Below are 17,519 nucleotides of genomic sequence, written 5' to 3'. Positions count from 1 at the left end.
TACCCTTGGGCTCTTTGTGCTCACAGTACCAAGGCCAGCTCTATCATACTGTTCAGGCCCAGTGCAAGGGTGTTCTTCTGAGTGCTGCAGCTGATGAGAAGGGGGGCTAACTCTCCTTCAAGTGGCAGTCAGCTCTCTTGCCACAGGCCAGGATTGGGACTAGCTTACCACAGTGCTATGACATCGATATTGCCTTTAGTGATAACACGGGCCTTAAACATCAACACAGTTCCTGGTTTTGATAGGACCACAAACCTTGACATGGGCCCTGGTGGCAACATAGGCCCAGATTTGACCATGGCCTCAGGTGGCAGCACAGGCCACTCAGATCAGTATGCCCCTCAATGGCAGCACAACCTCAGATGTCTACATGGTTTCAAGTGGTAGTCTAGTCCACAGACATCCACATGGCCTTTGGTGGTAATTTGGGCCATAGACATCAACACATACCCCAGCTGCAACAGGACCATGGACCCAGACATGGAATTCAATGGCAGCCTGGGACAAGGTGTCACCATGGCCTCAGATGGTAGCATAGGCCACTCAGATCAGTGTGGCTCCTGGTATCGCTATGGCCTCTGGTCTTCAATTAGACCATTGACATCCAGATGACTTTTAAGGGAAGCATGGGCCACAGATATTAATACAGACTCAGACATGGTCCCCGATGGCAGCCTGGGCCTACATACCACCATGGTCCCAGGTGCTCAGACTTCTTATATTTACTTGTTCTTCACCACTGTTAAATCTCCAGTTTTATCTCACTCCACGGTGCATGAACCACTTGGCTTGGCTTTTTCTCCTTTCTATACCACACACTGCATCTTTCCCTTCTCGCCATCACACATTCAATCAGTGGTGCTGCCTCAGGCAGTCACTTGGATGTTGTCCTTCCAGCCACTCTTCAGCTGCAGACAGTTGAAAAAAATTTAATTGCTACTTTTATTTCACTGGTAGTTATGGGTCTATTTAAATTATTTATTTCATCTTTAGAAATTCATCAAGAAATTCATCCATTACTTTTAGATTTTTCTGGGTTATTGGAATATAGGTTTTAAAAACAGACTATCTTTATGATTCTTTGAATTTACTTGGTATCTATTGTAATGCTTCCCTTTTCTTCTCTGATTCTATTAATTTGGATTCTTTCCATCTTTTTATTTTGGTTAATTTGGATTAAGTTTTGTCAATCTTATTAATCTTTTCAAAGAACCAATTCTTAATTTACTTGACATTTTATATTTTTGTTTATATTTAACTAGTTTTTCTCTTTTATTAATTTCCATCTTTTTAAAGTGTTGTTCTTGCTCTAAGTCTTTTATGAGTATCTTTATGTTATTAATTTGAACTCTTCACATTTTTTATGTAGATACTTAATAATGTGTTAACTTTTCTCTTAGAACTGACTGCCTTCATTATGTTCTATAGATTTTGATACATTTCATTTTCATTAAATTTTAAAAATTTTAAAAATTTGCTTTTGATTTCTGCCTTTACCCAATTTTCATTCAGTACTATATTGTCTTTCTACTACTGTAGTTTTTATTGCTCTTGATATTCCTTGTTAGACTTTTCTTGAAGGGGAATGAAGTGTTCTTTTCTTTCTGTTCTGGCTAGTTTTGCTTTGAAGTCTATTTGTCAGATATTAGAGTAGTTACACCTGCTTGTTTCTTAGCTCCATTTGTTTGGAATGGTTTTTTGTTTGTTTGTTTGTTTTTTGTTTTTTTCCATCCTTTTACTGTGAGGTGGTGTTGACCAGATCATTAATGGTGAGGTATGTTTCTTCTAGGAAGTAAAAGGGTTTAATCCTGTTTTCTAATACAACCCGTTTTTCTCTTTTTATTTAGGAATTGAGAACTTTAATATTGAGAGTTGTTGGTGAACAGTGTTATTAATTCCTGTTACTTTGTTGTGCTGGGTGTTTTCTTAGACCTCTTTTGGTTCTCTAATTGTGTCCATTGAAGAGCAAGGTGTTATCTGATTGGTCTGCCTTTATATGTGAGCTGGTTTTTCTCTTGTTGCTCTTTTTGTTTTTTTTTTTTTCCTGTATATTTAATGTTTTGATTATTATGTTATATGGGTCATTTTTTTCTCTAGTCCGGTGAATCAACTGAATTGCTTTTTGTGGGGAGATATTATAATGAGGGATGCTAATTTCTGGAGGAATCACATTGCCTTAGTTATGTATATCGTTTGTGTTTTTTCAATGGGACCTAAGCATCTTGCATTAAATTAATGGTTCTTTTTCTTTGTGTGAATACCTGGTCTTGCCTAGGTTGAGTGGATATTAGATTTTATTTTTATTTTTATTTTTTTGCTGTGACCAACTTGTCAAGTTGAAGACCAGTTCAGTTGTGCTTGCCTGACAGTCTTGAGGTCACTCTGTGCTGATGTGAAAATGGGGTAGTAAGATGTTATCTCAGTTGAGCTATGGGGTGGTACAGTGAATGGATGGGGTGGCAGGCAGGTGGGTTGACTCTAAGGCCCCTACAGGGAATTGTAGGCCAGCCTCCACATAGTCCTTGAGCAATGTAGTGGGTAGGGTGGTTGATGGCAGGCAGGCTGCCTGGTTCCGGGGGTTCTTACCTGGAGTTCCATGCTAGGACCTCACTGGATCCCAGAACACCATAATAGGTTAAGTGATCAATCAATGTATGATATTTTGTTTATTTCTTTCAAACTTTTACAAACAATTTTTTGTGCTTTAATTACTTAGAAGTATTGTTTCCAAAGTATTTTTGTCAGTGACCTTTGATTTTACTTCACTGTAATGCCTAAAATTTTAATTGTTTAGAATTTAATATTTATTTTTCAAATAGATATCTCTTTTGACCGAGTTTTATTTTTTTTTATACTAATATATTGTTTAATATTATTAAAAAGTGATATACATTGAAGTGTAGGTGTGGATCATTTGTTTTTCTGTACTTTAGATTCCCCCAACACGTCACAAATAGCAAATTCTCTCTCTCTTTTTTTTTAATGGCTGAGTAGTATACCTGTGTATTGGAATGCATGAGTTCCTTACACAGTTTGATAGGAGCCCTGTATCAGATATGTGGTCCGTGGGGTTTTTCTTCCTGTGGGCTGCCTCGTCACCTACTGAGCCCTTTCCTGTGCATCATCTGGTGCCACCCACTCATTCCAGCTTTTCAGTTCCCATGATCTTGTGATCATGTGCTAGAAAGCCCCATTAAGGGTTTCTGCTTTGTTTCTTTTTCTTCTTCTAAGAATTGTCTGCTTTCACATCTTAAATCTCAGCCCTTAATCCACTTGAAGTTAATTTTTGTGAGTGGGATAAGATGTCCACTTCTACTCCATTGTTAGTGTCTAGACACAAACCTGGATCTTGTTCATTCTTATTGATTTTTGTTTCCTGAATTTAGCTTTGACAGCTTTGTGTTACTCTCAGGTTTCTTTGTACAGGATTGTTTGACCGAGTTTTAATACCTTATGAGAAAATAATGGGCATGTGACCTAATCTTTCCATTATGTTATTTACATTTAATTATAAGATATATATCTTATAAAGTTATATCTTATAAAGATATAATCTTATAAATTATATATTGGGCATTATAAATGTTTTTGTTGTTGTATTTGGCTACATGGTGGTCTTGTTTTTGCCAGACACAGCCTTACAGAGTGGCTTAGTTAATGTCTGTTGGATTTTTGGAGCTGCTTTTCTCTTCTTTAATTCTATAAGTGATTCTAATGTCTTATATACTGCATTATATTTTTATATAGTTATCTCAATAACTTAAGATATTTTGATATCTAGTATTTTATATCTTAATGCTCACTAGGGTTTTTCCCAGTGTTTTCTAGACAAGGAATTCTTTTCTTTTGATAATTATTTTTAAATTTCTGAAAAGACTTAAAAATTTTAAATATATTTGTAGTTTAAATTTGTATGGATTGTGTTATTGGTTTTTTGTTTAAATAATGTTTTTTAAAAACCTTTTAGATTAAAAACATATCATACACTAGATAAAAATTTCTTATTGTTCACCATTTTCTTTCACATGTACAATGTTTATTTGTTTAAAAATACAGTTTGTTATAGCATGTAAGACCTTATATAAATTTTATTTTAGACAATAATATTGAATTGTATACTATTTTGGTATTTTAACATTTATAAAATTCATCTCCTTTATGTTAGCACATCAGAAAGCTCAACACTTTTGTCAAATCAATTTAAGTATTCTTATCCATAGCTCTATAACTAAGCATTCGTGTGGAAGGTGTATCTTAAAAAATAACTCTAGGGACTGAGTCAGTGCTTGAAAGAACTTGTTACTCTTGAAGATAATCTCTGTTCAGGCCCCAGCACCTACTTAGCAGCTCACAACTGACTGTAACTTCAGCTCCAGGAACTCTGGCTCTCTCTGGCCTCAACAGGCACCAGGCACACATGTGATCTACATACAATACTGGCAAAACATCATATACAGAAAAATAAATAAAAACACAGATAGGTGATTTAAAATATATTTCTTTAATGCCATCTAAATTTTACCTGTTTCAAAATTTTCTATTTTAAAAGGAAGACTATTGTTTTCCAAATACTTTATCTTGTTTTAAATATAAGCATCAGCGTATTGGTAGTTACTTTCCTTATTACTGCAATAAAATATCTGTCCAAAGTAACTTATGGAATTAAGACATGACTTTTATATGTAGTGAAAGGAAAGCTTATCATGGTGAGGGAGGAATAGGGACAGAAGCGTGCTGCTGCTGCAACTCACATTATATCCACAGTCAGGAAGGAAAGAAGGAGGAATGTGTTTGCCCAGCAAGCTGCCTCCTATTTAGGTGGTCCAGGGCCCTGGTTCACAGTGTTGTCACCTACATTTAGGATAGGTCTATTCACCTCAATTAATTTAATCTAAAATTCCACCACAGACATTTGTCTCCAGGGTGCTTTTAGAACCTGTACAGTTTACACTATAGACTGCACTTAGCTAATATTGATGTGATAGAGAACTTTTAAGAAGCTTTAATGTTTTAAAAGAAGTTAAAAAGAAGGCAGCCAGAGGCCATGTTCGTGGTCTGTTCTCTCACCAGAAATCCTGTAGAAGCCCATGCTCTATGCTGCCGCTGACTGTAAAGCGCAAGGAAGCAACTTTGCAGCGATATCAAAGATTGCAGATGCATGGTTGAGAAAAAGGGACATGGAAGACTTCTGTGACAACTCCTACCCCTACTCCACCTCCAAAAGTAGCAGTCTAAGCAGGAAGCCATTGGAGAGAACTCTTTTTGTTGTTGTTTTTATTTACATTCCAAATGTTACCCCCTTTCCTGTCCCCCCCTCCAAGAGTTCTTCATTCCATCCCCTCTCCCCTTTGCCTCTGAATGGATACTCCCCCACCCCCACCCCATCACCCACCTCCTCTCCCTCACACACACATCCCCCTTCCATGGGGCATCAAGTCTCTATAGAATTAGGCTCAACCTCTCCCAGTGAGGCCAGACAAAATAGCCCTCTGCTACATATGTGCCGGGGGCCACGGACCAGCTCACCTATGCTCTTTGGTTGGTGGCTAAGTAAGTCTCTGGGAGCTCTGAGGGGTCTGGTTAGTTGATACTGTAGTTCTTCCTATTGGTTTGCCATCCCCTTCAGCAGCTTCATTACTTCCCCTAATTCAACCCTAAGTTTCCCCAGCCTCAGTCCAATGGTTGACTGTAAGTGTCTGCATCTGCCTCAGTCAGCTGCTAGTAGAGCTTCTCAGAGGATAGTCATGCTAGGCTCCTGTCTTCTGCCATCCACTTGGTTGAATTTATCCTGATTTCCAGCAGTTTCTGCCCTCTGAATGAAGATGATGAGTCTTTACAATGCAATAAGGGCCGTCCATCTTTCACAGCATTCTCTAAGATAATATTTGGGTAATATGGCAGGCAACAGCTTTTGGGATAGCCCCTGCTCCAGTTGTTTAGAACCTGCATGAAGGCCAAGCTGCACATTTGCTACATATGAGTGGGGAGGCCTAGGTCCAGCCCATGTATGTTCTTTGGTTGGTTGTTCAGACTCTGAGAACTCTAAGAGTGGACTTTGGTTGACTCTGTTGGTCTTCCTCTGGAGTTTCTATCTCCTTTGGCATCTGCAACCCTTCCCCCAACTCTTCTATAAGAGTCCCCAGGCTTCATCCACTGTTTGGCTGTTGGTGTCTATTTTTGTTTGAGCCTTTCAGAGGACAACATGCTCCTGTCTGCAAGCATAACAGAGTGTCATTAATAGTGTCCACGACTGGTGGTTGCCCATGGGATGGGTCTCAAGTTGGGCCGGTTATTAGTTGGCCATTCCTTCAGTTTTTTCCTCCCTCCTCCATGCCTGCATTACTCGTAGACAGGATAAATTTTAAGGCTGCTTTCCACACTCAATGGTTTTTTAAGAGGGAATGGGGTAGGTATGGGAGGAGAATGACCCAGTTCAATTTAAGGGGAAGGACACTGCCAGCTTAACCTTATTCATCAAGTACACAAATAACATAAATTGGATTTTATATATTTTGTTGGGGGAGGCCACAAGATTGGGGGATAAACATGGAATGACTGGGTAACAAGCGTGATCAGGGTGTATAATGTGAGATTCCCAAAGAATCAATAAAAATATGTTGGAAAGAAAAGCTGACGGTATATAAGCCATCAGTTTGAAATACTTGCTCAAGGCTTTGGATGCAGCTCAGTGGTAGGGATGCTGCCTGGTATGTCCAAGGTCCTGCCTGCAATTGATCCATTTGATCCCCAGCCTCAGGGCTATATCAGCATTATCAGGTAGAGCTATCACAAAATAGATGTTCAAAGGAAAGGGATTTGCAATAAAGAAATAAAAACTATTTTTTGTCTACTTTTCCAGGTATATAGTACTGAATGTTATATTAGAAGTTAATTAAACATAACACTTCCTTTATTTTTTCTTCATTTTCTATTCTATTTTTTCTTTCAAAGTTTTTATCTTTTAAAATATATTGTATCATGTTTATTTACATGTTTCCTTGGTTCTTTAGAATTCATTAGAGTTCTATATTGCATGTTTATATCGCAGCAAAAGTTATTGGTCCTTTAATTTGTTTTTAACTACTACATGAACATCTATTTTTTAAAAAAATTTAAAAGAAAGAAGCATATTTCAGTGCAGGAAAAGTTAGTATAAATCAGGCTTTGTTATATAGCATGCTTTTTCTTTATGGTATTTTCATTATTTGAACACAGTTCAAATTAATGTCAGAATTAAGAAATTGTTGTTTTACTGTTTTCCAGCTGTTAATAGGTTACGAGAATGGCACTGTGGTATTCTGGGACTTGAAATCTAAAAGAGCAGAACTGAGAGTTTATTATGATGAGGTAAGTGCTTTCTGCTGACGTTTTGGTAAGCTGTGGGGACTACATATCACTTCTTCACTCTGAAGTCTTGTGCTTTACTAATACCTTTAATCATGGAGACACTACTTGTAGTTAGTGTTTAATTGTCTTTTGTTATTCATGTAAGTTTCAGCTGTCAATTATTTTTAAACAGGAATTCTGCTGTGACTGCCAATTTGGAAGAACATTACCTATTTTTGGCTATGTATATATTCTTTCACTTATCATGTATTCTTGATTTGTCTCATCTCCCTTTCATTTATGTAGGCTCCATACTCACATTTTGCTTCTTGACCTTCAGGTTTCTAAGGGCAATATCCAAACTTTCCTTAGAGAATTCATTTTCTGTGGCTAAATGATCAAGGCAGTTTGACAGCTTTTTTTTCTATTACTTCATAGAATAATGAAGTATTTTGAGAATAGGACCAAATAAGTGACAATAAGTATCTTGAGATAAATTTTATTATATATAATTTACATAATTGAGGTTTGATTAGGTTTCTCTCAGATGACAGTTTTGATCTAGGCCATTAATAATTCTCTATTTAAGAAAAAAGCTGCATGAAGACAGTGCAGCTGGCATAGAAGATGAGATTAACTTTTGAGGCTGTGGAAACAAAGATGATCAGATGTACCTTAAATTAGAAGTAAGGTAGGAGTGGGAGAAGATAGAAGGAAAATACAGATTAAAGGCTCTGCCTAGTTAACATTCACCCTTGTTTGCATATATTGTCAATTAATTTAAAAGATATAAACAGAAAAACAGCCTGTCCCATCTTTTTCTTTTAGAACACTTAATTTTAGATTAAAGGAATAAAAAAAAAGGATTTCTAATATCCTTGGAATATTTGACAGTATTCATCTTTTTTTTCTCTATTGTATCACAGCAATTAAAAATTTACAGTTTGGATGCATAAAGATATATCTCATGGGCTAGAGAAGTGTCTTAGTGGTTGAGATCATGTATTGCTCTTGATAGGACTTGAATTTGCTTCCACTTCAAATATCTGGTAGCGAGTCTCAACTACATGTAACTTTAGCTCCATGGAATCTGAGCCTCTCTTCTGGCACTTCACTCATGTGCACATACACACACATGCATGTTAATATATATATATATATATATATATATATATATATATATATATATATATATATATATATATATATATATATATATTTAAACAATCAAAATAAAATATTACTAAATGTTGTATTTCATAAAATATATAGTTCATTTCTTAATGGTTCTCTCAAAGTAAAATAATTTGTGGTATGTACAAGATAGTTATATTGTCAAAAAAGTCCAGAAGTTAGTTGCATAGTATCTGAGCAATTTGGTCATGATTGGTAAAAAACAACCATGCAGGTAACATCATACAATTATGATCTTCATATCAATTTCCAGTATAGCTGAATCATAAGAAAAACATGATTCCAAGGAGCTAGGTTAATATTTTTTGCTGCTGTTAAATACACAAAAATGCAAAGGTATGATAGGTGTGTTTCTTCCTTTTTCAAGAAAAGAGCTAGAGAAAAACCCAAACACTGTTTAAGCCTGCTAGAATTAGAAAAGACTAGATCAAAAACAAAAATGCTGAATTATGTTTTTCTTTGGTTGAAAATGTAAGGAAATAAATTTTCCAACCTTAGAACCCAGATGTCCCTCAACAGAGGAATGGATACAGAAAATGTGGTACATTTACACAATGGGAAGAGAGGCCCCTTGGTCTTGCAAACTGTATATGCCCCATACAGGGGAACGCCAGGGCCAAGAAGTAGGAGTGAGTGGGCAGGGGAGCAGGGTGGGGGGAGTGTATAAGGAACATTCAGGATAGCATTTGAAATGTAAATAAAGAAAATATCTAATAAAATAATAAAAAAGTTAAACATATTAGTTTTGAAATTGAAATTTTAAATAAACATTAGAAAACATCCCAGTTAGTAGAGTATGATCATATACCTAATTTATACATAGAAACCATTTTACATATTGACTTACATTATTTATACACATAAATAAATTATATGTATTTGTCTGCTACATATTCGTAAGTCCTGTCATGCTAATGGAGATAGATACGAACTTCATTTTACTGCAAAGCTTTTCATCCTTTCTTAGCACTTTGTCCTATCTAGAAACTATCTTTAATAAGTCTCTAAAATGATTTAAAAGTCATTAATACTCTTCTCAGCACTACACACAAAGCTCTCTTTTGTAATTTTTCAAGGACCATTCTTATAATTGTTATTTTTCTTGCTTGTTTGTGTCTATCTCATTTATTATGCCTCTTTTCTCCATTTCTGACTCATTTAAATTATGGGTGCTCAAGTCTAGTACACTGGCATATACTAGATGCTTGACAGACTGAAACAGAAAGACAAGTTATGTTAATAGTTTGAGGCCAGACAAACAATGTAGTGAGTCCCTCCCATCTCAAACAGTTTGTCTTTTGCTCCATCCTCTAATTTTTTTGTAATAGCTCTCATTTCTAATATTACCTATATAAGCAATAAACTTAATACAACTAAAAATTCCAGGCCTTTACCCCCTCTTAAACTTTATATTTAATATCTAGTAGTAATAGTGAAGTATAAATAAATAAATAACATCAGAACTGAATGTATACTTTTTTGCTCATACCACTTTCTATGTTCTTTTTCTTTTAAAAGTTTAGAGTGTCCATAGTAATGCTTTCTATTTATCTCTTCTGTTTCATATGCAATCCATTTTTATGGATTTTGATTTTGTCTTTATTATTACTACCATTCTTTTATTTCCTCTTTGTCCTCATTTCTATACCCAATACCCTAGGTTAAAATACATAACTGTTTATAGGAGTCTCTTTAACATATAACTTTCTGCATATTCTTCACTAACAAATGTTTTCTTTTTTAAAAAAATATTCTATTTATTTACATTTCAGTCATTGCCCTCATCCTCCCAACAGTTCCTCATCCCATTCCTCCTCCCCCTTGCCTCTAAGAAGGTGCTCCTCCCACCAACCCTCCTTCTTCCTGGGGGCCTCAAGTCTCTCAAGGATTAAGCACATCTTCTACTAAGGCCTGACCAGGCAGACCTCTGCTATATTTATGCCAGGGGCCTAGGACTGGCCTGTAAATGCTCCTGGTTGATGGCTCAGTCTCTGGATGCTCCCTGGGATCTGTGTTAGTTGACACTGCTGGTCTTCCTATGGGACCGTCCTCTTCCTCAGCTTCTTCCAGCCTTTCCCATATCAACCACAGTGGTCCCCAACTTTAGTGCAATGATTGGGTGTAAATATCTGATTCTGTCTGTCAGCTGCTGGTAGTGCCTCTCAGAGGACAGCTATGCTCCCTTCATGCATGTCTTTTCCTTTCAAAAAATACAATCAGATCACATGATTCTCTACATCAGAACCTTTGAATGGCTCTCTTGTTTGTTAACAGGGTCTGGGTGTGAGAACTTAAGCTGTCGTTCTTTTTTTTTTTTTAAAGTACAATTTATTGCATCTTGATAAACAGTTAACACATTTGAAGCATATTGCTTATTATCTTTTACTGATATAATTACTTACCTTTAAGATTTTGCTAGTGTTATTTGCTTTCTCACTATGAACTCTCTTCTTGTCTCTTCTGTATATCAAAATCCTATTAGTTTCTTAGGCACCAAAAAGCTATTTGAACAGTTTAACTGGCCAGTGATGAATATGCATAGAAGAGTTTAAATTTGTTTAGAAATCCAATATTATATTGAAAACTAATTAGCCATGAAAAGTTACTTCCAGATAGGTATTGTAGGATATGAATCTACTCCCAGCTCTTGGGAAGGTGAGGCAAAAGGATTAACACAAGTTCAAATCCAACTTGAGCTACATAGTAAGCTTCAGGCCACTCCAAACTAGAGAATGAAAATTTTCCCAGTAAACAAATAAGGAAAAGGACTTCTTCTACAACAGCCATTTTTCTTTATATTGATATTCCTTTAATAATCTCAGAAAAAGATTTCAGTTTGACAGGAGGGAAATATTTTAAATCCATGGGGAACTGCCTATTTCCTTTTGTCAGATTGCTATATAGTTTAGAATTTTTGTTTTCAGGAAAAAGTCACAGCTACAAAATATGACTAGTATTTTCCCTTCAAATTCTTTTACGCTCTCTATTTTTTGACATTGGTTTTGATTGATATTTGTTTTCTAACAAACCTCTGTTTCAGTGAAAATAGTATGATCTAACTAAATAAACAAAAATCAAATATGTACCATCATCTCAATTGCCAGATCCTTAGTTAAACACAGTTTTACAATCCTGATCTCTAAAACCTAAATTTATAATCTCTAAATTATATATATATATATATATATGATTTTTTTTGCCTACTGAGACTTGTCTTACTGTACTTAACATGTAACACAATGAATAGAATATGGTGTCAAATTATCACAAGGAATACCATAGATTTGGAAATGTAATATTAATTGCTTACTAATTCAGTAGCCCTTTCTTTCAATCTACTTTATAGAAGATACTGTCCTACTACAGGGCCTAATACAGCTAAAACAATGAAGTAATTACTGTTAACTCTTATCTATTTCAAAACTATGGGATGGACTTAAAATTTTTAAAAATTAAATCTTAGTTGCTTTAAATCAATTAGTATAGAATATGGTTGGGGCAAAACTGTGCAGTTGAGAACATGGGTTTTCGAAGGAGTTTGGCTTTGACTAGTGTGACCTTAAAAGCAAATGAATATCTGTCTCTAGGTCAGTTTCACCATATATAAAGTGAGAAATGATAATAAAGTAAAATTAATATCTTTTATATGATTAAGTAATATATTTTATGTAAAATGCATACCATGAGATCTGGCATATAGAATGTTTTCAGGTGATAGCTCAAATTCTTTTTAAAATTATCTACTCTAAGTGATGATACTAGGCCTATATCTTAGAACAAATTATCTTCTGATAGTCATACTTTATTTCTGCATAAACAATTTTCAAACAGAGATTATAGGATATAGGAAGGACATAGATTCTACAATAAAATGTTTTGAAATCTGAACTTATTAAAAAAATTTTCAGAACTATCCTTTATTTAAGGAAATTAATTTTGGTAGCCTTTTCAAGGTCTGTAACAGGTTGAAGCCTAAGAAGCCTAGCCTGGGTCAGAAAAAAATTACTTTAACATATTATCAGTATATTAATTTTATGTCAAAATATTTTGGAAAATATAATGATGTGATATATCTACTTTCCCCTGTACTTGTCTTTTATTGTTATTTTATTAGGCTATTCATTCAATTGATTGGCATCATGAGGGCAAACAGTTCATGTGCAGCCACTCAGATGGTAGCTTGACTTTATGGAACCTGAAAAGCCCAAGCCGCCCTTTCCAAACCACAGTCCCACATGGTAAGACTCATGCTTTCAAAGAAACTATGGAGACCACAGAATTGCCTGCTTACAGCTTTAACTCTCTGGGTTAGCATCATTCATGTTGCATACTGTTAATGGATATCCATTAGCTCTCCTACAGAGATCTTATTGTAGGTCTTGTGTTTTCTGCAGTCTTAGGAATAGTATGTTTAGTCTATTAGCATTAAATATAATTACTGATAAGACTAGATTTAGATCTACTCGTTTGTTTTCTAATGTTTTGACTATAATTTACTGCATATGTTTACCTTTCTACTTTCAAGTTATTTAAATATTATATTACCAACACATTGTGATTTATTCATAGTCATTTTATCTTCATTTTTTATCATTAGTTGCAAGTACCACAATATATTTTGTTAACTACTCAATGTGTTTTAGGGCTAATATAACACTTCATATAATGTACAGACATCTTGTAACCATATAGATCTATTTATCTACCTTCATTATCATATATACTATAATTATATAACATCCACAGATATACATTTTAAATGGTCACAAGTATAATTAAGAGACAAAATACTCTTTTATTATTGTATTTATTTGTGAACGTTATTTACATTTCATGTAGGCCTAGCAAAATGATTTCTGGAGCTTTTTTTTTTTTAATTTTAAATTACCTTTTATCTTCCTTCATTCCTAAAACCTACTTGATAGATTTAGATTTCTAGACAATATCAAGAAATTTAAAAGCGAAGATTTGCTCTCATTTGCTGGGAATTTATGTAATATAATGAATGCTTTAATGATATCCCGTCATCTTCTAGCTTCGGTATTTTCTGTATGAGGAATCCTGTGTTTTGACCTTTGCCTACTACTGTATACAATGTACTTTTTCCTTCTGATTGTTTTCAGACAATTTTGATATCTTTTCTTTGTGGCATCTTAAAAAATGTTCTGCCTCAACTTGTTTTGGGCTTGTTTTTTGTTTTTTGTTTTTTTGTTTAAATTTATTCTGTTAAAAGTTCTAACAAGCTTCTTAAATTCATAATTTCATAATGGCTCCACAAAACTTGGCTTTCACACCATTTGTCTTTAGTACATTTTTTGTTTTTCTTTCTGGGTTATGAGTCAACTCTGTTAGAACTTTTGATGTTGTGGCACACATTTCTCGGTCTTTATTTTTGTATTTGTTTTTGTCAATATTTTTATTACAAATTTCAAAGTTAATTAGTTTTAACTGATTCATCATCTATTTAACTCTTTTTCCTCCTGCATTTTTTATTCTATTAAACCTCTAAGAGTTCTTTTTTAAATTTCAGACAGTTTTTCCATTTGATACATTTTGCTTTTTAGAACTCTTCCAAGGTTTTCTTTTGTCTTTTATTTGAGCATCTCAACTTCCTTTAATCATTGAGCTTATAGACAGTCACCTCTTAAAAGCTTATGTTGGTAACATAATCTGCTTCACCTTGACAACAATGATCCACACTTCCTCCTACTTCTAAGAGTTTTGGTTCTACCTTGTATACTGTAGATCTAAAAGCATATTATCTTCATTTTTTATTGGTTACTCAGGATGTATAGTATAAAAGTCTGTTAAAAGCAACAGTGTAAAACTTCATGTATATGAAGCTATATAGTGTTAATGTGATATATCATTTATTCTCTAGAATATATTTTCGTGCCCCCCTCTTATTAACCATTTGTCTTCTAAATTTATGGAAAAGTACTTCACTGTTTTTCTAGAAGTCAAAATTTTCTACCATGAAGTGATAAATTGTAAAGCTTAAATAATTAAACAATTGTGCTTTAAAAGGAAATGTACTCTTGTGGGGAAGGTGTTGGTTTGTTTTGGTTAGTTTTGTTTTTTGAGAGAGACTAACCAAAAATTTTAACTTATAGTCATCTACCTCCATCTCTCAGATGCTGGGATTACAGGTGTGAACTAACATGCTCAGTTTTTTTTTTAAATTGTAGTAAAAAAAATATAGTATACAATTTATTATGATAGTATTATGTTAATGTTACAGACTGTCTTGTAGGTAAATATGGCCAGATGATTAAGTTACAGTCAAAGAAAGCCAAGATTATCTTTTCCAAATACATGTGAATTTGTTTTTAAGTGGCTAATCGTTAAATGTAGAAAATCTTAAATACTACAAAATGAGGTAGTAAAGCATTTCTGGTTGATGATGAAATAAAATATACTTAAGTAAATATTAAAAGGAACTATATATGAACTTTGTATATAAAGTTGAATTTAAAAATAAATGAGAAATTAGAACAAAATTCTACAACATATAAAATAGCATTGAAAATAATATATACTCAAATTAGGAAATTCATTCAAGATAATTATTAAAGGAAAATTTGTAACTTCAAATATTTTATGTATATATATATAAAACAAACTAAAGATACTCACTCAAAATCTAAAAACAAACAAACAAAAGTAACAACAAAATGAAATACCAACAAAATAAAAACAAGGTAGGATCAAATCACACATAAATCATAAAAGTTAATGGCAGCAAAAGCAAAACCATAGAACAAAGAAATAAAGCACACATTGTTAAAATAAAATAGGAAAACAGACATTGCCTTTAGCTAAGCTAGCCAATGCATAGAACAAAAGCATGAGTGTAGGAATTACATGGGAAATGAGGAAATTAAAAAGTCAAAGATAAAATATGCCAAATTCATATCTTGTACACTTCTAATATGCAATAACATGGGCAAAGTAGATAATTTCCAAGGGAAATATAAAATAATGAAATGCCCTACAGTATTTTTTGTAAAAGTTCAAATACACATCTGTAGTGAGAATTTAGGAATTTTGGTTTCCTTAAAAAACATAGAAATGTAAGAATGTGTTTTCATTTTAATCCCAGGTATGGGGATATGGGGCTGCTTCACAGCAGACGACTATGATTTGCCTCATGCTTTAGCAGAGGGGTGGTTTTGCCAACTGCAGATAGTTTCTGTGATTGTGTGACATTTGAGATTCTGAGGACTTTTCAGAGGAGATAGAAATGCTGGTGCCCTGACACACGAGATTGGTGGTTTGTCAGTAGTTTGTTAGTAGTAGTACTCAAAGAAGAAACAAGAAAGAAATTAGATTTAAGGAACTCTCTCTCTCTCTCTCTCTCTCTCTCTCTCTCTCTCTCTCTCTCTCTCTCTTCCCTGTCCCCATCTTTCTTTCCCTCCTATCTAGTGATGGGGTAAAATCAGTGGGAATAAAGCATGAGAAAGTGAAGAACCCACAAAATAGCTAAAATAAGCTACGAATGGTGCCCAACACAAGGCTCAAATGTTAAGGATAAAAATTTGAAAATTTGATTTCAAATGCAACAGAGGCAATGGCAGGGGATGAAGAAATGGAATTTTTTTTGAAGATGCCAGTAAAAAAGTTTATTGTGTTTGATATCACTGAGATATCCCTAATTTGTGCTCAGAGATCTTCTGGTTTTTTTTTTTCTCCTTTATATATTTTATTTTTAAAAAGTTTTAAAGAATAGCTGAGCAGTTGGAAAATTTGCAGATGGAAATGGGGGGCCCTGAGAAACAAACAAACAAGCAAACAAATGACTGAAATGGAAAAACAAAAGAGGTTACTCTACTCTATTTTTTTCTGAAAGGTTGCAGAATTGGCAGGTGGAGGTGAAAGCACTTGGAGTGTGAGGAACACCCATAAAGAGAGAATAAAAAGGCTCAGTCCTGCTGACTGAGCAACACATCAGGAGTTTCCTGCAGGAGGAAAGAGGGAAAGAAACTGCCCCCGAGGGTACTCAGGTCAGAGAAAAGCTGAGAAAGCAGGAGNGCANTCTGATTANANAGGATGTTTCAAGAGAAANGGTTAATCTTGAACTCACTGTGCAGCCAGAGTGGGAGGAGGGTCAGCCTGGGGTTAGGAGAGCACCATCAGTTTTCCCAGTTATTCATACAGCATATGCCTGTTAATGGTGTAGAACAAGGTTATGCAGAGACAGNATGGCATNCTATAGAAATGATAGACCTAAGATGGTTTAAAGAGGCTGTGATTATGGGATACATCTGCCTTATGTGAAGTAAATTATAAATAACTGGGATAAATACTCATAATTATTCCCCAAGACTGCAATCGATTGACAACAGTTGTACCTGAGGCTGGTCCACAATTGCAATGGTTAATGTGGAGAAGGGAAGAAGCTTAGGATATTGAACAGTGAAATAGAGCGAGGAAAATGAATAGAGTAAAAGACCAGTTGCTGGGCAACAGGCAGAACTCTGATATACAAGAACAGATGCAATTTGATGGTGCTACTATAGAACAATGTCACTCAGTAGCTTTAAGATCCGAGGACAAAGTTGAGGAGCCTGGGAGAAAATTCATCTCATTTACAAAGATTATACAAGGCTCTGGCGAAGCCCTCACTGATTTCTTTTACAATGATTAGTCTCAGCTGTGAATAAAGCTGTATCAGACCAAAGACAGGGGTTGATAGAGACCTTGGTGTATGACAATGCTCATACCAAATGTTAAAAAGTTATTAAACCATTAAAGGCATGAGCAGTGCCCATAGACAAGTGCATAAGGGATAAGACTGATATTGGTTCTAACATGTGCCATGTTAATGTATAATCTACAGCTAGTTCCCAGTGCTTCAAATATGGGAAATATAGTTACAGAAAAGAGATTGTGGACAAGCCACCAAAGGTCTCAGATCTCAAAATGCCCAGTGCTTTCATTGTGGGAAATGTAGTTATTTGCAACAAAATTTTGAACAAGGCATCTCTCAGGCAATAGTT

At 34.7% G+C, this 17,519-nt stretch overlaps 1 protein-coding gene across 1 annotated transcript in view; it reads left to right on the top strand.

Moving 5' to 3' along the window:
* Positions 1-17,519, top strand: part of Stxbp5l (syntaxin binding protein 5 like) — a 290,875-nt gene that overhangs the window by 108,240 nt on the left and 165,116 nt on the right. Inside the window, exons 7-8 of the mRNA XM_021209026.2 lie at positions 7,264-7,347; positions 12,635-12,758. Of these exons, the coding sequence (XP_021064685.1) occupies positions 7,264-7,347; positions 12,635-12,758 (208 nt within the window). The remainder of the gene's footprint in view (positions 1-7,263; positions 7,348-12,634; positions 12,759-17,519) is intronic.

The sequence above is a fragment of the Mus pahari genome, chromosome 12, assembly GCF_900095145.1.
Source record: "Mus pahari chromosome 12, PAHARI_EIJ_v1.1, whole genome shotgun sequence".
NCBI classification, from domain to species: Eukaryota; Metazoa; Chordata; class Mammalia; order Rodentia; family Muridae; genus Mus; species Mus pahari.
Note: the sequence above shows the minus strand (reverse complement) of the source record. Positions and strands in the feature narration are given on the sequence as shown.